The sequence below is a fragment of the Aphidius gifuensis genome, linkage group LG4, assembly GCF_014905175.1.
Source record: "Aphidius gifuensis isolate YNYX2018 linkage group LG4, ASM1490517v1, whole genome shotgun sequence".
Classification (NCBI taxonomy): Eukaryota; Metazoa; Arthropoda; class Insecta; order Hymenoptera; family Braconidae; genus Aphidius; species Aphidius gifuensis.
The window spans coordinates 25135394-25158042 of record NC_057791.1 but is presented as its reverse complement, the minus strand read 5'-3'; the positions used below and the strand labels follow the sequence as shown (position 1 = coordinate 25158042).

Sequence of the window (22649 nt, the reverse complement as noted above, 5' to 3'; positions counted from 1 at the left end):
GTAATGTTGTTGTTTCACATTGTATTTGTTTAATATAATCAACAGCTGAATCAATACGCCAATTTGTTATTTTAAGTGCCCTCAGGCTTATATCCTCTGCATAGCCCATTCCAATTAATTGACAAAGTACTTGACGTTGTTCTGGTTTATCAATTAATGATGCAGATGTACAAGATAAACTACTTAATCCAGATGCTGAACTAACACCACTTGTTGTTGATAATGTTGATATTGTACTTGCTGCACTTGATCCAACTTCACCAGCACCTCCGATATTTGCAAATGGAAGAAGTGAATTACGTATTTGAGCTAATGCTTTTTGACGATAAGTGCGACTGTTTGCCTTTATTGTAGTGGGTGGATTCATAGTTGCCCATGCTAGGCCCTCTGGGACCTAGCTCCAATCCACCAGCAGCATTAATCTACCTGTAATATTTTTATTATTATATATATATCTTGGAGGATTTAAATAATAACAAACAACAACAACAACAACAACAACAACAACAATATTGACTTATGTCAAGTTGGTAATTGAACATTCAGCACAAATTGACTTTCTTTAATTGAGACAATATTCATTTATATATATACCTATAAAAAATATTTTCTTTTGTTTCAATTGCACACAAAAAATAAAATAAAAGGAAAATTAAAAAAAAAAAAAAAAACAGCTTTATTTGAAGAGTTAATTTATGTCTCAGGAAGACATTTGATTCAACAGGTCTTGTTGTGGGCTCTGTAAACATAAATTGATCAATTGACAAATTCCAGTGTGTGTCACTCACATCTTGTCGTCATTAAATAAAGTGAGAAAGAACGAGACAAATACATTTTTCATTAAAAACCAACTAAAAATATTATTACAGTACCTACATATATTGCAATTTGACAAAATAAACAAATATTGTTGTTGTTGTTGTTGTTGTTGTTATTATTAAAATATAAATAAATAAATAACAAATTAATAATTCAATATCAATAGGTATATAAATTTTATTGTTAAAATTGAATAAATAAATGAATAATACATACAAATAGAGGTAATATCACCAGTTGCTGCCCCAGAAAATCCAATAGAGCCAAAGTCAGAGGCTGGTGAATGTATATACATATGTATGTTATGTATATATGTGCATATAGGTATATATTATTTTCACTTGGAGAGAAAACAGAACTTAACCTATTCACGTGTTTTATTAAATGACAGAATTGTGTCGTATCACTGTCAACACTTGTCACACACAATATTGTCAAATTAAATTTAATAAACAATATAAATACTCAAATTTAATAAAAACATTTGTTTTAATATCAACAATTCTGTGTTAATGTTAATTTTAATGTTGATGATAATGATGATGAAGATGTTGATGATGATGTTGATGATGTTTATGATGATGATAGAGATGAGGGGTAAAGTGTAAGGGGTATTTTTCTTTAAAGCAAACTTAAATTTTTGTGATGCACAATTAACATGATGATGATGATGAAGATGATGATGATGATGATGATGGTATATGTATGTATGTGTGTGATAAATAAATGTTGATTCCAACCAACAACCATATTATCTTTTCACAATTGAACATATCATTTTTTTTTTATTTACATAAATATAAATTCACTAGTATAGGTATATTCTAAATTTTTAATAATATTTATAAAATATTATAATTTTTAAAATTTCAATATTTATAAATAATATATATTAATTATACTATATAAACAACAAAGAAATTACGGCCGTAAATTACTAAAGTTACTGGCAGCCATTTTGAAGTGCCACATTCCTATACCGACTTGACACTCTTTTTCGTAATTTACGGTGGGCATGATACTTACTTACTCACTCTTCTCTCATCCGACAACCACCACAATATCCACAACAACCCACAATATCCACCACACTACCACAATACCACATCATACGACAACAAGAAAAATCAAATGGTATATTTTATTTTTTACTTGTTATTTATTCATTTATTAATTTTTTTATATTATAGATATACATTATATTTTTTTATTTTGATTATTATTTTTATTTTTTTTGCTGATCTTTGCATTGCTTTGCATCGAAAGAATTCAATTTTCTCTTATTTACAATGAAAAACTTCAACACATGGAAACACACCTCTCCCTCTCTCTCTCTTTCTCTTTATTACTCATATACGTTTTATTTGTTTGAATGTATCAAACATTCCACTTTATTTATATGTTATAATATTCATAATAAAAAATAGTATTTCGAAAAATAAATTAAATAATAATATGATATATTTTTGGATAATGTTTTATTTACCTGAGACAACTAGATATAAACATGTAACATAAAAATTTATCATTAGCTTCATACACTCCACTTGAATTATTTTAAATTAAAATTATATATAAAATACTGTTTAATCTAGTTAAATTAATTAGAAAAAGAATACACACTCCCGTAAATCAAACAAACCAACTTGAATAATAATAATAATAATAACAACAATGGCTTTTGTTTTTTCTTTTTGTTAATTATTATTATTATTATTATTTTAAAATTTCATATTTATTTTGTAAGTAACACTTGATGATGATTTCATCGAATAATAATCAATATCAACTGATTGACCCAATTTTTTGTTGGGTCCTTGTTGTTTGTTATTTTTTACCAGGTTTAATATTTTTACGTGGTGGTGCACCCCATCTCAATGCATCTTTATCAACACATAATCTTGGTCTTTTAAATTGATTACTTTTAATATGTTCTTCAACGGCTTTTGGTGTAACACAAATGACATGTTGACCTTTCCAATATTTTATCATATTCATACTTTGTAATGTTGATATAATATCTGTCTGTGAAATACTAGACATTTGACTGAAAAAAAATAATTGACATTATTTTTAAAACATTTTATTTAAATGATTTAAAAATATTACCTTAAATCTTTGATGCTTGTTGTACCCATTGAATTACGAAGAATTTCCAACAATACCCAACTCCAATAGCTACGATATGATAATTTTCCAAGATCACTCAATGGTTTTTCTGGACTTCCTACTGTTTGTTCAATTTTACTTAATTCATAACTAAATGCAATTAACAACTTGCCATATCCTTGTCTTTGAAATGGTGGTAGTGTCAATATACAAGCAACATTATTACCATCTGGTGATTCTTTTTCTTTTGAAAAATAACCAACAAGATGTGCTCCATGTTTATCAACTTCACATAATATATAAAATAAAAATGGTTCAACATCAAAATACAATGTTTTATGATCTAAAAATAACTTTGCAAGTAAACATAAATTTTGACAATATATTTTATGTTCTCTTCCATCAACTTCCCATATACTAAGTGTTCCTTTTCTATATATTTCTTTACCAACTGGTTGTCTATGTGTACATTCACTCTGTAAATTATTTATTAATAATTATTTATTTTTATTTATAATTTATTGAATTATATTTTTTATATAATTACCATGTGATAACGATAAGTTTTTTCTAAACGCATATATTTTAAACAATATTCACAAATCCATAGCTTTGATTGTTTACCATATTCTTCTGGATATGGACTAAAATACCATGTGTCTATTTCATATTTTCCAATTTGTATTTTATCAATATATTTTACTTTTGTTATTGTTTCATGTTCTTTTTCAAGTGCTGCTGTTGTTGGATCCATTTCTGCATATGTCTAAAATAATAATTTAATTAACATTTTATAATTGTCAATTATCAATACATAGTAAAATTTAATATTAAAATAACCTTTTGAATATGATTAATTTCATCGTGTCTTCGTTTTTGATTTCTTGTTATTTTTCTGTCTGATGAATCAGCTAATAAATCACTTGCTGGATTTAATTCACTAGTTTTCCAGGTACGATCACTCATGTCAAATCTACTTGACATAATTCTATCTCTTGGTACCCATTCATCAAGTCTTCTGTTGTATCCTTCATAATGAACATAGTACTCATAATGACCTTCAACCTCATTAAAACGTGTTTGAATTATTTCTGCTGGATCTGTAATTAATTTAAATTAATTAATTACTCAATTAAAATTATTTATATGCAATAAACAAATAAATAAACAAAGATTGCCAAATGTTTATGTTTATGTTTGTTTATATTTATAAATTTGAGCATGTGTGTAATGATGATTGATGACAGACACACTCGTGTGTAAAATGTAAATTGTGGAATAATCACACGAGTTGTTCAGTCGTTGGCGACGATGAATAATGTAAATTCGACTTACGCCAAGAATCATCAGATCGTCTGACCAAATAATGTTCACCAATTTCCAGGGGCATTTCTTCAAGGCTATCTGCATCATCTCCTGAGCCTTTGCCTCCATTTGTTATTATATTTTCACGTTTTTCTTGTTTAACCATTGTATCTTTTTGACACAAAACTGAACTGTCTTTATTCCTCGACTCGGTATCCGCCATTTTATATCTATCATTATCATTATTGCTATTATTATTATTATTGCACATATATTTAGCGCACACACACAAACAATTCCGCCATGACACCTGCAAAAAATTTGAATTTTCATCAAAACAAAAAAAGCAAAAGGCAAAATGACAACACCTGCAAATTAAATAATAATTGAATAACAATAATTATGAATTTCTTTAGATATATTTAATTTAATAATTATTTATTATTATTATTATTATTATATAAATACTTTTCGGGAAATATTTTTTTTTTATTTTGTAAAAATGTTTATGAAAAGAGACTTACATTTTTCAATCAATTTACATATTTTTTTTTTTAATAATTAAAATTGAAAAAAAGATGATAAATTTATAAATTAACAATATAGTAATAATAATAAAAAAAAAAAAAAAATAATACTATCCAGCAATTAAATAATTTCACGATAAATAATAATTTGTTTTGTATTTATGATGATGTTGTTTTTGATATTTTGGCTGGACAGTTGATGCCTCGGATCAAGATGTTATTTTTTCTCCCAATGGTTGTGGTCTAAAATTATTATATTCCATTCTTTTTTGATGTTGTTCATATAATCTACGTTCACGTTCACGTCTTCGTTGTTCTCTCAATTCATGAGTTGGATCACAAAATTCTTCAGATGTTTCTTCTTCCCAGCCAACAGCATTGTCATCCCAAACTTCAAGATCTTTCTGTTAAATTAATCATATTATTATTTATTTATTAGATAGCAACAATTATGAAAAATACTAAAATTGTCAATTGATACAAACTGTTGGAAGTCTTTCAGCAGCAACAGCAAATTTGGATAAATTCATTGATGATTCATCTGACGATGTTGATGATGTCAAAAGAATTTTTTTTTGTTTAGTAATTCTAGGTGTCATGTCCTGCGTGTAAATAAATAAATATAAATATAATTTTCCATAAGATTAATTAGACAATAACAATAATAATAATTTATTACCTGAAAATAATTAACTTGTGGTTCATCAGCATCATTTGGTGATCTGGCAATTTGTTGTCTGTATTGTTCAATTTTACTCTGAACAATATTAACAGGTTTATTATTAGGAACAACGACAATTGAATTGTCATCCCATTGATCCCAATTTTCTTGTTCCTAAAATATATAATAATCAATTGTCTGTCTGCTTTTTTTTTACATAAACAATTTTTTAGAATAAAAACTTACAATTTTATTGTTGTTGACAGTGTTGGGTACAACTCCAACAGCTGAAAGTGGAACTGAATCACATGATGATCTTCGTCTTCTTCTTAGACAACATAAAGCACGTCTAAAAACACCCATTATAATAACAACAAGTGCTTTTAATCTATTAATCAAAAATTCCAGTGCCATTATTATAAATTAATATATTTTGGAGCAATAACCAAAGATAGATTATGACAAGACAATTTATTTTTTTTTCTACGTGGCTAGATGAAGATGCCGGCAAATTTTTTTATATAACAATAAATCACTCAACACATTTACATTCACACATATCCAATTTAACTAATTAATTAAATAATTAACATGTTTAATTATTTTGGAATAGAGACATGTTTTAGATGATTGTGTCTTAATAATATTTGGAAGTTGACTGAATCAATGGTTTGTTGTTGTGGTAATACAGAAAGAGAAAAAAAAAAAAAAAAGATCAAGTCTCTCTCTTGCTCTCTCTCATCTAAGAGTTCCATTGTAGTGGCGCTCATGTTGATATGTTCAATAAAAAAAGAGATAGAGAGACTTTAAATAATCATATGTTTTTGTGATCATTGTTGAAATTGTTAAAGGTGGATGATAAATTATAAATAAATACACAGACAAAATAAAACAATTTGACAATGTTGACACGACAATTGTTGTTGAAAGGACGATTACCAAGATTAGTAATATCAAAATTATATGATGGACGTTGTTATGCATCAAAAGCAAATCCATCAGCATCAACAGAATTAGATATTGAAAGTATTATTCCAAAAGAAGTTAGGTTACCATCACATAAACCGAAACAACATCAACGTGAACCATTTGCTAAAAATTTATTTATGGGTAGATATGATACTGAAATATGTGCATTTCCTGAACCACAAACAAATGACAGACATCGTGAATTTTTTGAATGGTTAAAACCCATTGAAGATTATGTTGATACAATTGATATGAAAAAAATTGATGAAGCTGCTGAAATACCAGCTGATATTATTGAAAATATGAAACAATTAGATGTATTACGTGCTGCAATACCAGTAGAATATAATGGTCTTGATTTAAATAACAGTGAGTATACAAAACTTGTTGAAACATTTTCCAAGGTACCAGTATTAGGTGCATATCTTGTTAAACGCATAATGGCAATTGATTATATTATTAAATTTGCATCTGAAGAATTACAAGCACGTTATTTACCAAAAATAGCAAATGGTGAATTATTTCCAACACTTTGTATAAATGAAGATGAAAAAGGTAGTGATGATGCACCAATTGTAGCAAAAGCCATAATGTCAAATTGTGAAAATTTTTGGCATTTAAAAGGTACAAAATGTCTTGTAGCAGATGCTAAAAAATCAAATTTATTTATTGTTCTTGTTGAGTGTTCAGAAAATAATAGTGATTCATCATTTAGACCAGAAGAAACAACAACAGCATTTATTGTTGAAAAAGAATTTGGTAATATTAGTATTGATGAACCAGTTGATACTGTTGGTCTTCGTGGTCTTGATTTATGTAATATTCATTTTAATGATACAGTTGTACCAAAAGATAATATGATTGGTGAAATTGGTACAGCTGCTAAAGCATTTGCTGAAATATTTAGTGAAGGTAAACATTATATTGGTGCACAAACAATTGGTCTATCAAAATCATTTCTCAAAGCAATGATTAAAAATTTAAAAAATAGCAAAGATTTTAATACCCTAAAATTTCAAAATGATACTATACAAGATGCTGTCAGTAGAATGGTATGTTCAATATATGGAATGGAAAGTGTTACGTATTTAACATGTGGATTGATGGATACATATGCTGATCAAGATTGTATTTTAGAAAGATGTATCACTGAGACATACTGTGCTGATCAATGTATACAATCAATATTAAATAGTATGCAAGTACTTGGTATTGAGGGTCATACAAAAACCAATGAATTTCAACAATATTTTCGTGATGCAATATGCTTGACAACATTCAATGGACCAATAACAAGTACAAAAACTTTAATATCATTATTGGGTCTTCAACATACTGGCAAAGCAATTGGTGAAGAAATTAAAGTAAAACGTAATCTCTGGAATTTTCCATCAAAAGCATTCAAGCTATGGTTGTCATTTGAGAAAAAAGAAAAATTACATATAGCTGATAATTTACATCCATCACTTGAGCTATATGCAAATTTACTTGAAGAAGGAATATTTAATTTTAAACAATGTGTTACTAATTTAGCATGGCGTGATGGTATGCAACTACTTGAAAGACCAGTTACACTAAGAAGAATGACTGATACAGCAACATATTTGTATGTTATGGCTTCTGTTGTTGCACGTTCATCAAGATCATATTGTCTAGGTATGAGAGAATCAGAAATGGAAGTTAGAATATCACAAATATTTGCATTTATTATTCATGAAAAATATTCGGAATTGATGAGACAACTTGATAATGGTGAATGGATTAATGGTGATTCATTAATGAAAGATGTATCTGATGGATGCTTTGAAACTAATGATTTTTATCCAGCTCATCCATTAGCAAGAAATTTTTAAATCAATCAATCATCAACATCATGAACAACAATATATATAAAAATATTTAAAAATGTACAGACTTTACTGCATTCAATAAAAAAAAATAAAAAAATAATAAAAACATTTATTTGTTTATTTAATTAATTTATTTTTTTTACACTAAATTGGAAGAATTTATCAAAAACAATTATACATGTTAATATTATTTATCAAGACATTGAATTTTAATTATCTGTTTTTTTTTTTTTTTCATTATTGACTTTGATTTTCAAACTCTAGAATATCTCACAACCTTCATTACATTTTAATAGTAAATAGATAAATAAATGAATTATTGAGCGGACGGATATCTACAACAACAACAGCAACAATTAATTAATCAGTTAAAATTTATTTACTTCTACTTGTTGGACAACATTGATGATATATTTTTTATAATTTTTCAGCTTGAAGAAATACTAATTCTTCTTTGTATTTATCACCAAGTGACCAACAACTTTTTGAACATGTCAATATAAGAACAGTGCCAAATTCTAATTGAAAATCATTATGATTTTTTAATTTTAATTTTGGAATAATTGTTGGAAGTATTTGAAGTTCAAATATTCTATCATGACCACAATATTTACATGATCCAATTGGCATGGGAAGTTGACTCAACAGTAGAGGAGCTGAATCATCTCGACAGTATCTAAACAAGAATAATTAAATTAAATTAAATTGATAAAAAAAAAATTAAAATAAATAATTTACCTCAGTAATTGTCCAGGATTCATTTTAATACGTTCAACAAAATTATGAAACATTTCATCACCATGCTTTGGTATACTTTTTTCATATTTTTCTGAATGTTTAATTTCAAATCCCATGGAAGATTGTGAAGATGATTTCATATTTAGCTCTTGATCAACATGTTGATATTTACGAATTAAATCATGAACATGTTGTGATATATTATTTGACAATTCTTCTTCTTCTTCTACTTGTTCTTCATCAACAATCATAAATATTTCATTGAATGTAAGATCAGTGTGTGATTTACTCCCATGATGTTTAAATACATTTGTACTAACTTGTTGCATAAGATCAATTAAATTACATTGTGGTTGTGTTGGTGTATCAATAAAAACAGTTTCACTCTCTTCATATTCAATTTCAGCTGATGCTTCAAGTGACTTAATACATTTAACAGGTCCATCACAAACTGGTGATTCTATACTTGTTACACTATTTGTATTTGAATCATCATTGAAACACATGTTTGTTAAATCATCAGTTAATTCATCCTCAGCAATATTATTATTATCACATGATTTTGTATCTAAATTTATTGTTTCATTATTGATATTATTATTATTATTATTATTGGTGTTGTTGTTGGTGTTGATGTTGTTGCTGGTATTGTCATCTGATGTATTTTCATCAATATCCCAATCATCAGCTGATGATAGCCATGTTGTTGCTGATGATAATGATGTTGTAAAACTTGGTGATATTGTGCCAGTTTTATTAATTAATTTATCTTCCAATGATTGTACTCTTAAACAGGTCCAACTCTCATGTTGATTCCAACAACTTGGATTGATACAAGCAAATACATAAAGATTTCTGTGATACATTGAATTATCAAGTGGAGCATATATTTGGACAGCTAGTAATTGATGTAAACCACAGAGTTTACAGATTGGTGATGGAAGAGAAACATTTTTACTGGATAAATTCTGTAATTAATAAATTATTTATTTATTTATTTAATTTCATTTAGTTATAATAATAAAAATATTTATGTTGTTATTTTAACTTACTGGTTTTCCACCAATTTTATTTGTTTTAAATGTAACTGATGAACGATATTTGTCAGTAACAAAACCATCTTCATAGCCAAGATAAACTTTGGATTTAGATTTACAAGCCATTTATAATTTTATTGTTGTAATTATCAGCTGGATACATAAATAATTAATCAAATACGTCAGATGACTTGAATGTGTGTGCTTTTATTGATCACGTTTATTTAAATGATTCAATTTAATAATTATTCAACTCCAATAATGTAATATCAACTGATTGTTCTTATAATTTTATACAATTTGTAAAACTTTATTTTTTTTTCATCAGTAAATAAATTGAACCTGTTCAAACTTCAAACCTGATAGTTGTTACCTGGGTTCAATAATAAAAAAATAGAGCTTACATGTGCTTACATATGTACACATATGTACATGTGTGTGTATATTTATCTTTTTTTTTTGTGGAGACCGCCATATTTAATTTGTAGACTGGTTGTACTATTTTTTTAACAGATGGTGCTAAAGATATGGTCATGTGATCAACAAGAGAGTGAGAGAGAGAAAAATTGAAGTATTTGAAAGTGATACACATCTATTTTTTTTTTTTGTTTGTCAAGAGAAAAAAAAATTAACATTATATAGAAATACTTTTCATTAATATTTAATTCTATCAAGAAAAACAATTTTTATTTTATCATATTTCATTTGTGCTTTTAATTAATTGTGAATTAATTATTACATTGAATATACAATTTTTAAATACACACCAAAAGTCAAAATCATAGTAATCTACTATATATATTAATGATCAATTCACTCATATACAATAATTTAAAATATTAATTAAAGTGAGTCTCAATTTTATATTCTCAGCTTTTTCTTGATGTTTTTAATAAAATGACGAATTGACATTTGTGAAATGATTGATCTTGTTCTGTCATGCCAATATAGTTCAATAATAAAAATAAAAAATCCAGCAGCTAATCCTGTTGCTAAAAATTTAAGTGCAAAATATATATGTTGACGATTTAGTGGCCTTGGTTCATCAGATGTACCATCATTTCGTATTTTATTTACTTGCGATAATTTATATTTCATTAGTTGATGCTCGAAATAATTTCTTACAATATCATTAACACGCTTTTTTAGAGGCCAATTTTTTCGCATTGGCAAAACTACATAAAGTTTAATAAATGGCTCTTTTGGCAAATACAATTGTGGATATTGTAAGGATTTATCTCTTAACAATAACATTCCATGCACACAAACTCTTGATGAATCATTAAGAACGTGTTCAACACAGGTATCATAATTTTTTACTGGTATAAACCGATTAATCAACTTTTTATCTAAAAAATTAGGCATTAAGTTATTTCCATAAATTTTGTAATTCGGAAATTTAACAATTAAATCGTCCATGGTATCAATATTTTTTTCTGGATTTGGATTCAATTGGAAACCAAGAATTTTACCTTGAAAAACTGAGCACAAAATTAGAGCTAGTAATAAAATACCAAATAGATAAATTCTCGATGGTGCATCAGTTGGTTTTTTTAAAAAACTTGCATTTCCCCACATTCTAATTATTTCTAAAATTCCAAGATCAATATCTATTTTCATACAAATTTTAAACATTAAAACAGTTGTTGCCGAAAAAAATAACATAATCAAAATTAATCGCCAGCCAAATAATTCATAAATTTGATCGAACATACTTTTTTTACCTCGATCTTGACTTATAAAAGCAAAACCAGACTGATAAATTACATTGGAAGTTACAATGTCTCTCATGTAGACATTTGGTATAAACCGTAGACTTATATCAATTGATCCATTGACTAATAAATTTCCAATATCACTGTTTGCTATTCCTTGACTGTTGATGTTTAAAAAATCATTTATTTTTAAATATGATAGTGTTACATTTAGTTGTTCATACAAAAATGTAATAAATGCTTTGTGTTCTTCATGTGCATAAATGCCACGAAAACCCACTTTTATTCCACGATATCCATCCAAATGATGAGTTTTGTCGTAATCAAGAGACTTGCACTTTAATAATTCTAAAAATATAAAAAAAAAGTGTATGTGTATAAAATTATTATCAATTAATTATATTAATTATAATTAATATTAACTCACTTGGGTTATATTGTCGACGATAAAGAGTCCATTGATCTTCTGCTGCTGCAGTTTGTTTTTTAATATATCTTGATTTGCTCCAAAAAGACGGTGCAGCTCTACTTGTAAATGGATTGAATGTGTAAAAATTAACACGATTATTTTCACCACCAGTACAAATAAATATTCCTCGTAATATATCTGCCTTCCAAACTTTTTGTAAAATTTTTCTAGCACCCTTGCATTTTGTTGTATTTGCAGATGGGCCATTGTTAATGATGATAAAAAATCCTTCGTGATTCCACCATGGTGATTTCTTTAATTGCCGAATATTCATTTCAAAATCAGGCTCAAGTGTTACAATGAAAATATTTAATTTATAATTTTCATTCAATAATTTATCATCAGTTGTTGGCATTGATTTATTGTCGAAAATAATAACTGGTCCATAATTCATAAGTAAATCAATGTTAAAATTTTCAACACTACCAACAAAGACTGTTCCATGTTTTGCCTCATTTGAAAAACAAAATTTAATTGTATCAATAGCTGCAGCATCAACTCGACCATTTACATTAGTTAAATTTTTTAAATGATCACTGATGTAATTTGCAGAAATAAATGACACAAAAAAAATCAATAGAAGCAATTGCATCGGTCGTATTTTTAGTTTCATTTTCACAACGTCTCTTCTTCGTCCTTTTGTCCAGCTAAACTTTGTTCAAGCAACTTTACATATATTTAACACTCAGTAAATAATTTAAAAATAAATGTATCAATTAAATTTTTCATTTAAACAATAATACAATAATAGATACAAATAATTGCATCTGTATTTTTAATTTTGTTTTCACAAATACGTCTATTCTTTTTCAGCTTTGACCGACAACTGACAATGTCTTTATGGCTTTACTTTGTTTATATGCTGGATATATGTCAGTATTATATATTTCAATTATTATTGTAGAAAATTACATATATGCATTAACTAAAATATTTTTTATTATTTTTTCTACTTAGCTTAGATTTGCAAATATGATAAAGAGTGGTCGTTCACTTAAAATAAAATCAATATAACGCAATTGTTAGTGCAAGCAATAAAAAAAAAAAATATATTTTAAATTGTCTCTATTAAGTATTTTCTATCAGATTAGAAAACAAAAAAAAAAAAAAATTGTCTTTTCATTATATTATATCGATTAGATACAAAAAAAAAAAATATACTTATATATATTTCAATTATAATTAGCCTCTGTAAAAAATATTACAATTTATCTGCTGAAAGATAAATTTAAATTTAAATCAAAAACATGACGCATTTGCTAAATATTTAATTTTAAAATATATACTCATTAAAACTGAATAAGCAAGGATAAATTGTCTTAAAAATTTACACGAAAAATTCTAAACAATTTATCCACAAAAAAATTATTTTCTAAAATAAAATATTCATGTATATAAGTATATGTTGTTAGATTTTTATTAATAATATTTCAAAAATAATAATAATTGCTGTCATCATCATCGTTATCATCATCATCATCATTATCATCACCATTATTACTATTATTATAATAATAATAATCATCATCATCGACATTAATATCATAATTAACAATAAGATTATATTCATTATTATCAGCCTCAAGTTGAGCATAATCACTCTCAGTAAATTCATCATCATTTAATAACTGATCCTCATCATCGCCAATATTATTATCATCATTAAATTCATCAGCAATATTGTCATTAAATAAATCTGATGAGTAATCATAATCCTGATCAAACACAGCAGCAGGAACAAAGTCACGTTCATCATCAAAATAATCATTTGGATCATCAACAATATCAGCATCATACACATCACCTACAGCATAATCATGCTCATTTCCTATGTAATTATCACCATCATCATCGTCATAATTATTATCAACAATATTTTCATCAATATCAGCATCATTGCCATCATCATCATCATCTTCTTCTTCATCACCATCACCATCGACATCATCATCATGTAAATTATCTTGTCTAAATGCTTCATCAGGAACAACATATGTCTCATCATAATCAGACTCTTGTCCTTCATCCAACATGGCAACATCATTAAATTCATCCCAATATTCCGAGCCCTCATCACTCATTTCAAGAAATAAAAATGGTGATTCATCAATTGAATTTTCTTCAAGAGCACTTTGAAAATAAGTTGCAATTGTATTTCTCAGTGTTATTATCAATACAATATTATTAACTCTTTTTTTTGTTTCTTCATTTGCATATAATATACATTCATGTGTTATTCCAGTTCTGGATAAATCAATTGTCTCTAAATTTGGACATTTTTTAATAATTTTTTCAACACCAGCATCAGTTATTTGACGACAATCAGATAAATCTAATACTCGTAAATTATTTATATTATCAAACATGTCATCATTAGCATTATCAACATTATTCATCAACAATGTCTCTAGTTTATTTAATTTACATAATTTTTTTAATGATTCTGCTGGTATACACCAATGTGTTAAATTAATATTTAAATATTTAATTTTTTTACATGTATTTGCTATTGTCATTATTGATTCATTATCAATACCATGAACATTTTCAATATTTAAATGTTCTAAATTTTCAAGACATTCCAATAAAGACAATCCTTTTTTTTCAATACTACATAATTTTAAATCTAGATTGACAATTTTTTTTAGGAGTGCTATTATCAGCATTGCTGGATAACCCAATTGCCAATTATTTAGTGTTAAACATTGAAGATTATTAAATTTACGAATTGTCTGTAATCAATATATAATTATTTTATTAAAAACAAATTTCAATTAAATTAATTTAAATTAAATTATTGACTTACAGCTAGAAATCCATCAGTTGAACGTACAATTGATCCAGTTGATAAAAAATGTATTTCTTTGATGTTTTCAGGTATGTCATGTAGTATTGATGTGTAAATTCTTGTGGTATAAGCATACTGATGTCTAAATCTGTGATCAGTTATTTTAATATAACTTAATTTTTTCATATTTGAAAATGCATTTTGATAGTCATAATAATCAGCACATTTTAGCGAAACATTTAGCTCAATTTTCGTTAAATTATGACAATTTTTTCCAATTAATGGTAGCAATATAGATTCACAAAATCTTTCAGATATTAACTCAGTTAAAAAACGTCCACAATGATTAATTATTGCTCCAATATTTGGCAAATTCCAGACGTCATCATAATCAATAGTTAATTTTTTTATGTCACTCCATGCCAACTCAGTGGCTCGCCTCCATTTCCTACAAACTAAAATATTAATTAATTAATTATATATGTTTATGAGTTATAAATATTTTTATTTACCAATTTTCATTTGAAGTCTTTCGAGAGGACATAAAAATTTAAATATTTCAGCAATACAATCATCACTGAGATTATTAATAATATTTTTGTTTTCAGGTTCAATTTCAATATTTTTAATTTTTCCAAAACATCTTTTTTTTTTAACACTCATAATTACTTATTATAACAAACGAAATATATGGCTTTTAAAAATTTATTATCACAAGTTGCTTAAAACTGTTGATTTAATGTTTTTAATTTTTTTTTTTTTTAAACTTTTTTTTTTATATAAACAAAAAATATAAATTAATGATGCCTTTAATAATAATTTAATTTATTTTTACTTACTTCAGGCACATTTATTTATCATGAAAAAAAGAAAAAAAATTAATAATAAAAAAACAAATGAATAAATTTAAAAAGAAATCAAGACAAAAGACAATTGTTTTTTATTTTTTTTTTTTATTATTTTTTTTATTGAAATTATAATACTTTTATATCAATATACATTTATAATGTAATATTATTTAAGTAAAAAAATAAAAAAAAAAAAAATGATATTTATTCCAAGACTTATAAAAATATAAAAATGAGGTAGCAATTATTTTTACTCAATAAAAATAATATAAATCTATTTGTCTTTTTGATTTTTTTCATCACAATAATTACTATTTTTGTATAGTTAATTATACAAAATACACCAGGTTAAAAGTCATCAGTTATATAATCAGCATAACTATCAATAAGATTGCCATCGTCATCAAGAAGATTACCATCTTCATCAATACGATTACCAGCAGCATTTGTTAAATATCTTTCATTGATAATATTCATATTTACATTCATAAATAATTCATTATCTTCATCAAGAAGAATTTCATTTTCATCTAATCTATTATTATCATCATTATTATTATTATTGTTGTTTGTAATGTCAATTGGTGGATTATTTTGTTCATCAGTATCAAAAATACTTGTATCAATATTTTGGAAAACCGAATCATCTTCGTCAAAAAGAATTTCATTTTCATCTAAATTATTATTATTATTATTATTATTATTATCATTGATTGTTATTTCAATTGGTGGATTATTTTGTTCAACAGTATTATAAATACTTGTATCAATATTTTGAAAAACCAAATCACTTTCATCAAGAAGATTTATATCTTCATCTGATTCATTAAGATTATTATCATTATTATTATCGTTGATTGTTATTTCAATTGGTGGATTATTTTGTTCATCAGTTTCATAAATACTTGTATCAATATTTTGAAAAACTGAATCATTAATTGAATCTTCTATTTCAATACCGATCTCTTGCTGTACATTTACTTCTTGGACATTAACAACAACAGCTGCTTCTTCTATTTCAATACCAATCTCTTGCTGTACATTTACTTCTTGGACATTAACAACAACAGCTGCTTCTTCTATTTCAATACCAATCTCTTGCTGTACATTTACTTCTTGGACATTAACAACAACAGCTGCTTCTTCTATTTCAATACCAATCTCTTGCTGTATATTTACTTCTTGGACATTAACAACAACAGCTTCTTCTTTTTCTTCGTCTTCTTCTTCTTCTTCTTCTTCTTCTTCTTCTTCTTCTTCTATACCAATCTCTTGCTGTACATTTACTTCTTGGACATTAACAGCTGCTTCTTCTTCTACTTCTTCTTGTTCTTCTTCTTCATAATCATCATCATCATCATCATCATCCTCATCCTCATCATCATCCTCATCTTCATCCTCATCATCATCATCATCATCATAATAATCATCATCATCCTCATCCTCATCCTCATCTTCATCCTCATCATCATCATCATTATCATCCTCATCTTCATCCTCATCATCATCATCATCATCATCATCATTATCATCATCATCATCATCATAGTAATAATCTCTGAAACTATTTCGTATTTCAATAAAGTTTAAATTGGATGAAATAAAATTTTTTAAGTCTTGAGGATTTAAATTTTTCATGAATTTACAAATAACTTTTCTTTGAGCAGTAATTGTCAACTTAATATTATTTGTACGTTTTTCAACAATCCTAAATGCATAATCAATTGTTTTATATGTTATTGCTGTCGTTGAAATATTTAATTCTTGAAGCTCTTGACAATTTTCAAGAAGTTTCATAATTATTTCATCATTTATACCATTAACAGATGCACATTCTAAAATTTTGAGTTTATAAATATTATTAAATATACCATCATGAACATCACCAACAACATTATTCATTCTAAGAATCTCTAGTTTTTTTAGTCTATTAATTTTATCATATGCATTCGTTGAAGATATCAAACCAGCGATATTTAATAATTTTAAATTTTTACAACCATATAATATATTCATTAATGGATCTTCATTTGATGTACTTCCATATGGATTTGTAATGTGTTGAATATTTAAATTTTCCAAATTATTCATATTACCAATCCATTGTAAGCCTTCATTTGTCAAAAAACATTGGTTAAGATCAAGATCAATTATTGTTGATTTTTGTGATATTATTTTAACAATAGCATAATCAATTTGCCATTGAATTATTGTAAGTTTACGAAGTTTGTTGAATTTTTCAAACATCTAGAAAATAAAATGAACATTATTTAATCCAATCTAACATTTAAATTTGAATTAAAATAAATAAATACTTACAGGTGCTTCATTTGATGACACACGAATTGGTACATGAGAAATAAAATGAATCTCTTCAATGTCATCAGGAAGATTTTGCATAATAGTCATGTAAGCTTTTGGTGAATTTAATTCAGACTTTCGACAATAACAACCATCAATTTTGATATACTTCAATTTTTTCATTGCACTAAATGCATTTTTTAAACATTCATGATGATACCATTGTAATAAAATTGATAGATCAAGCTTAACAAGATTACGACAATATTTTTCAATAGCTGGCATTAATTCAATATCAATTTTATTATATGTTGTATTTAATTCTCGTAAATAAGGACCAAAGTTTTTCAACATTCCTCCAGTTTTTTTTGTTGGTACTTCATATCCAATACTTTTGATGTTTAATTTTTTAGTATTATACCAAGATATATCAGTTGCTTTTTTCCATTTTTTACAAACAAATTTCAATGACAATCTGTAATTTGGATCAATAAATGTAAATATTTTTGCAAGACAATCTACATTTAAACAATTTATTAAATTTGTTTTTTTTTCAGTCAATTTATTATTTGGTGAACGTATTTTTTTAGTTATCATACTGTTGGCTGGTAAATTAATATCAGGCTCATAGTCATCAAAGTAATTATCAATATATGAATTTTCTTCAAATATATTATTTATATTTTCTTTAAAAGCTAATTCCAATTTTGACAGAGAATCACAATTAGGTTCATTGTATTCATTCGTTTCAAAATCAAATATATTTTTTTCACTAGTGACAATACATAAATTTAATTTGACATTTCTTGATTCAACCTTAATTAATGCATGTTCAAGAATTTCTTGTGTTGTACTTGTACCAGCAATATCAAGATACTCAAGGCATGGCTGATTTTCAAGAATTTGAAATATACCTGTGTCTGTAATATCAGGACAATTTGCACATTCTAAACTATTTAATTTTCTCATATTAATAATTGGTATTACACTATTATCAGCTGAGCTTATTCCACTTATTTTTAATTTTTCTATATGTGTCAATGTTTTAATGACATACTTGAGATTTGCTCTTGAAACTTGACAATATCCAATATTCAGGTATTTTAATTTTTTGCAATTATTTGCAATGATGATTAATAATTCATCATTAACTTTATCATTATGTTGAATATTTAAATGTTCAAGATTAATGAGATTGATTATTACTTCGTCAATTCCATCACAAATTTGTGTGTATTTCAAATCCAAATAACGTAATGATTTTGTTTTTGTCAGTTGATTATAAACAGGATTAAAATTATGATTAAATTTCCAATTTTTCAAAACAAGACAACAAAGTGAAGGAAATTTTTTAAATGCCGTGCAAAGATTTAATCGAGACTCAATTCGTCCATTAACTGATGATATGTAAATTTTTTCAATACCTTCTGGAAGAACTTGAATAATAAAATCAAATAATTTACCAATTTCATCATGTTTATTACGTTTATATTTTGAGTCTCGTATTTTTATTTTTTTTAATTTATTAAATTGTGTAAATGCACCGTCAAGCACAAATTCATCACTTGGAACAAAACCAAAATTTAATTCAAGCTCAACGAGATTTTGACATGCTGCATCAATAATTGGTATTATTGTTGTTTCACTAATGCAAAATGGAACACTCAACTTCTTGATATATTTACCACAGTCAAAAAGAATTTTTATAATTAATGCTTGTGTTTTATCTTTCCTTTTTTGTTTTAAATCTTGTAAGTTTATTTTTTTAACATCATTCCATGCAAGTTCATAGATTCTTTTCCAGTTTGAACATACTAAAATGTAAAAAATTAATTATAGAAAATTATTTTAATAGATTTTAATAGAATTTTACCTTTATCAAGACCAATTCGCTTGAGAATTGGAATATTCATAAAAATCTTGACCAAACACTCATCACTTAATTTGTTTATGTAATCCAATTTAACTGTTGGACCATCAATGTCATCATCACTCAGAGCTTTTTTAAAACTTCTTTGTTTTTTGACAAGCATATTTTCTGTTGTCATTGTCATTGTTGTTGTTGTTGTTTTTGTTGTTAATGAAAACATATTGAATTTTTAAAATTTATAAAAATGCCATCACAATATCAACAATCAACATAACCTTGACAATCATGCTTTTTTATTTATTTATTTGTCATAAAAAGTTTACACATTAATTGATTGTCTTTGATTTTTTTTTTTTTTTAAACAGTTCTAAAAATTAATTTTTTTATAACTTTTTAGTGAGTTTTATTAAAATGTTCAAAGAAAACTTTTAAAAATTGTTATTAATTTTACAAAACAACGGCGAAACAGGCGAAGAAAAAAAAAAAAAAACAAACAAACATTTGTTTTTGTTGTTTTTTTTTGTCCGGCCATTTTTTTATTTTCATGTAAGCTTGGTTTGCATTTTTTACCCTTCATATAAACAGAGCCTAAAAATACACACTTATTTGTTATTATTTTTTTTACTCAAAAAAAATAGGTATACCTATATTATTTAAAAAATATTGACATTTGTTAATAAAAAATTGACAAATATGTCTCAATCATTGTTATCAGCATTTAACAGCATCAGACAAAGTTTATTACTTCCAATAACAAGAAATCTTGGTAATATTAATTAATTTTAATTAGAGGTTATAAATATTGAGTGTTTAAAAATAAATAAATAAATAAATAACAAAATAATTATTTGTTGACAGATTTAACAAGACATGCATCAAAGAAAGCAGGTTCATCAACTAAAAATAAAGGTGGAAATATGAGAAGACCAAAGCATCGAGGTGTCAGAGTTCAAGATGGTCATTATGTTCAAGCTGGTACTATTCTTGCAACCCAAATGACCACAAGATTTCATCCTGGTCTTCATGTATGTTGCTATTTTATTTAAACCTTTATAAAAATAATGAATAAAATAATAAAAATTATTTTTGTTTATGATGATAACAGGCTGGATTTGGTAAAAATGGTACAATATTTGCAATTGAAGCTGGAAGAGTAGCAATAACATGTGAAGTAATTGATCCAAATTGGGAACACACATGGATCCAACGATGCTACAGTGGTAGAGAAGGTGATAAAATATATAAAAAACATTTTAATGTTATTCCTGAAAAACAACATGGTAGATTTAAGCTAGTTGATACTATTTAATAAAAAAAACAACAAAAATTAGATTATCAAATTGTAATAAATAAATCATAAATGTTTATTCAAGTAGTCTGTTTTATTTTTTATTCAACAAGCCTAGCTATAGCTATCACCACCCCAATTAAATGATTGATAACAAACTTCTTCATCATCATTAATATAAGCAAAAACTTGAGTCTTTTTAACATGAGTTGCAAGTCTACATTGACCAGCCAAATCAATAACAGACATCTCTTCATTTTTATCAACACATTTAACAATAAATTGTGAATGATAAAGTATTGGATCACCAGGATATGCTAAATAATCACCACCAAATCTTTCACCAGTTGTTACATAACATTTTTTATCCCATAGATCTTTATAAACCATGTACATTGTTTTATCATCTTGTGTTACTGGATAATTCCATTTAATTTCTTCAATATTATCATCATCATCTTCATCAGCCCAAGGACATGCTGTTGGTATTTGTACAAGTATTTCACTTTTTTCTAATTTTGGTATTTTACTTATTTTCTCAGCCATCAATGCATCTTTGTCAATTGTTATTTTACTTGCTTTGTCAACTAAATTATCGTCAATTGGTTTTTTCATTTTTTTTTTAGATGATTGTAGTCCTAATAATTTTCTTTTTTTACCCTCAATTATACGATCCATATGAAATTCAATACTTTTTATTTTTTCATCTCGTAAACATTGTTCCAATTCATTGAATAATTTTTCTTGATGTTGATTATGTTGTTCAACGAGTTTTGTTGTTGGTCGTTTATCAAGATCTTTATATTTAATTAGTCTAGCAATTTTTTTTTCCAACAATAATGTCACCTCTTCTGGAAGTAGCACAAATGGCATACCATGTAATTTTTCCTGATGATGATTTTTGGCTAAACAACCAACCATTTGGCCTAATATTCTGTATTCTTTTCTCAGTGTCAGCCAGTCTTGAAAAAATAAATTTCATGTTTTATTGTTAGTTTAAATAATTATTATTTAAAATTAAAAAATTAATTACCATCAGCATTCCAAACAAGTACATTTCCATTGGACATAAATAAATTAATCATTTTTTATTTATATTATTGTTTAACAATGTTATTGTAATATATTTTTGCATCTGTTTTTTGTTGTGGTAATTGCATATGTGTTGACGTTAATCACATGGAGCCTTCATACACACACACACACACACACACACACACACTGACACATACAAGGTAGCCATGTTGTATTTTTAAAAGTGAATTTTTTTTTTTTTCTATTATATCGAAATTCGAAATTCGACTTGATCGAAATCGAAAAAAAAAAATAATTGTTTTAAATTTTAATTAAAAAAA

The 22649-nt window shown here is 26.0% G+C and overlaps 9 protein-coding genes across 11 annotated transcripts in view; 2 read left to right on the top strand and 7 right to left on the bottom strand.

The window, feature by feature from the left end:
* The window catches only part of LOC122855989 (serine/threonine-protein kinase Warts-like), a 6980-nt gene extending 5017 nt beyond the window's left edge, over positions 1–1963 (bottom strand). For both annotated transcript variants that reach the window (XM_044157716.1, XM_044157717.1), the window contains exons 1-2: positions 1036–1963; positions 1–426 (exon numbers count right to left, since the gene is read on the bottom strand). The exon at positions 1–426 is cut by the window's left edge. In XM_044157716.1, the coding sequence (XP_044013651.1) occupies positions 1–367 (367 nt within the window). In that variant the 5' untranslated portion in view covers positions 368–426; positions 1036–1963. The remainder of the gene's footprint in view (positions 427–1035) is intronic.
* On the bottom strand, positions 1964–4483 carry LOC122855990 (histone acetyltransferase KAT8). Its single transcript, XM_044157718.1, has 5 exons — positions 4264–4483; positions 3769–4028; positions 3476–3694; positions 2929–3404; positions 1964–2866 (listed from the first exon to the last, which is right to left on the bottom strand). Exons 1-5 carry the CDS (start codon positions 4454–4456, stop codon positions 2647–2649), a joined length of 1368 nt encoding a protein of 455 aa, XP_044013653.1. The 5' UTR covers positions 4457–4483; the 3' UTR covers positions 1964–2646.
* A 157-nt stretch (positions 4484–4640) lies between these two features.
* On the bottom strand, positions 4641–6103 carry LOC122855987 (receptor-binding cancer antigen expressed on SiSo cells-like). The gene is made up of 4 exons (XM_044157715.1): positions 5668–6103; positions 5440–5595; positions 5246–5362; positions 4641–5164 (listed from the first exon to the last, which is right to left on the bottom strand). The coding sequence occupies exons 1-4, from the start codon at positions 5833–5835 to the stop codon at positions 4970–4972; spliced, it is 636 nt and encodes a 211-aa protein (XP_044013650.1). The 5' UTR covers positions 5836–6103; the 3' UTR covers positions 4641–4969.
* A 95-nt stretch (positions 6104–6198) lies between these two features.
* LOC122855986 (complex I assembly factor ACAD9, mitochondrial-like) lies at positions 6199–8323 on the top strand. Its single transcript, XM_044157714.1, has one exon. The coding sequence runs from the start codon at positions 6324–6326 to the stop codon at positions 8241–8243; it is 1920 nt and encodes a 639-aa protein (XP_044013649.1). The 5' UTR covers positions 6199–6323; the 3' UTR covers positions 8244–8323.
* A 312-nt stretch (positions 8324–8635) lies between these two features.
* On the bottom strand, positions 8636–10437 carry LOC122855985 (programmed cell death protein 2-like). The gene is made up of 3 exons (XM_044157713.1): positions 10031–10437; positions 8979–9946; positions 8636–8916 (listed from the first exon to the last, which is right to left on the bottom strand). Exons 1-3 carry the CDS (start codon positions 10139–10141, stop codon positions 8658–8660), a joined length of 1338 nt encoding a protein of 445 aa, XP_044013648.1. The 5' UTR covers positions 10142–10437; the 3' UTR covers positions 8636–8657.
* Positions 10438–13594: 3157 nt separating this feature from the next.
* Positions 13595–15871, bottom strand: LOC122855984 (protein PFC0760c-like). Its single transcript, XM_044157712.1, has 3 exons — positions 15500–15871; positions 15006–15442; positions 13595–14931 (listed from the first exon to the last, which is right to left on the bottom strand). Exons 1-3 carry the CDS (start codon positions 15648–15650, stop codon positions 13630–13632), a joined length of 1890 nt encoding a protein of 629 aa, XP_044013647.1. The 5' UTR covers positions 15651–15871; the 3' UTR covers positions 13595–13629.
* A 216-nt stretch (positions 15872–16087) lies between these two features.
* LOC122855983 (MATH and LRR domain-containing protein PFE0570w-like) lies at positions 16088–20508 on the bottom strand. 2 transcript variants are annotated; one of them, XM_044157711.1, is made up of 4 exons: positions 20010–20331; positions 18155–19950; positions 17077–18082; positions 16088–17046 (listed from the first exon to the last, which is right to left on the bottom strand). In XM_044157711.1, exons 1-4 carry the CDS (start codon positions 20224–20226, stop codon positions 16184–16186), a joined length of 3882 nt encoding a protein of 1293 aa, XP_044013646.1. In that variant the 5' UTR covers positions 20227–20331; the 3' UTR covers positions 16088–16183. The 2 variants fall into 2 exon arrangements, with proteins under 2 accessions (XP_044013646.1, XP_044013645.1); XM_044157710.1 differs by having other exon boundaries at positions 16088–18082; positions 20010–20508.
* Positions 20509–20580: 72 nt separating this feature from the next.
* Positions 20581–21377, top strand: LOC122855982 (39S ribosomal protein L27, mitochondrial). Its single transcript, XM_044157709.1, has 3 exons — positions 20581–20772; positions 20865–21031; positions 21112–21377. The coding sequence occupies exons 1-3, from the start codon at positions 20700–20702 to the stop codon at positions 21313–21315; spliced, it is 444 nt and encodes a 147-aa protein (XP_044013644.1). The 5' UTR covers positions 20581–20699; the 3' UTR covers positions 21316–21377.
* LOC122855981 (tRNA-splicing endonuclease subunit Sen34) lies at positions 21369–22478 on the bottom strand. Its single transcript, XM_044157707.1, has 2 exons — positions 22328–22478; positions 21369–22256 (listed from the first exon to the last, which is right to left on the bottom strand). The coding sequence occupies exons 1-2, from the start codon at positions 22377–22379 to the stop codon at positions 21409–21411; spliced, it is 900 nt and encodes a 299-aa protein (XP_044013642.1). The 5' UTR covers positions 22380–22478; the 3' UTR covers positions 21369–21408.
* Between the last annotated feature and the right edge of the window lie 171 nt (positions 22479–22649).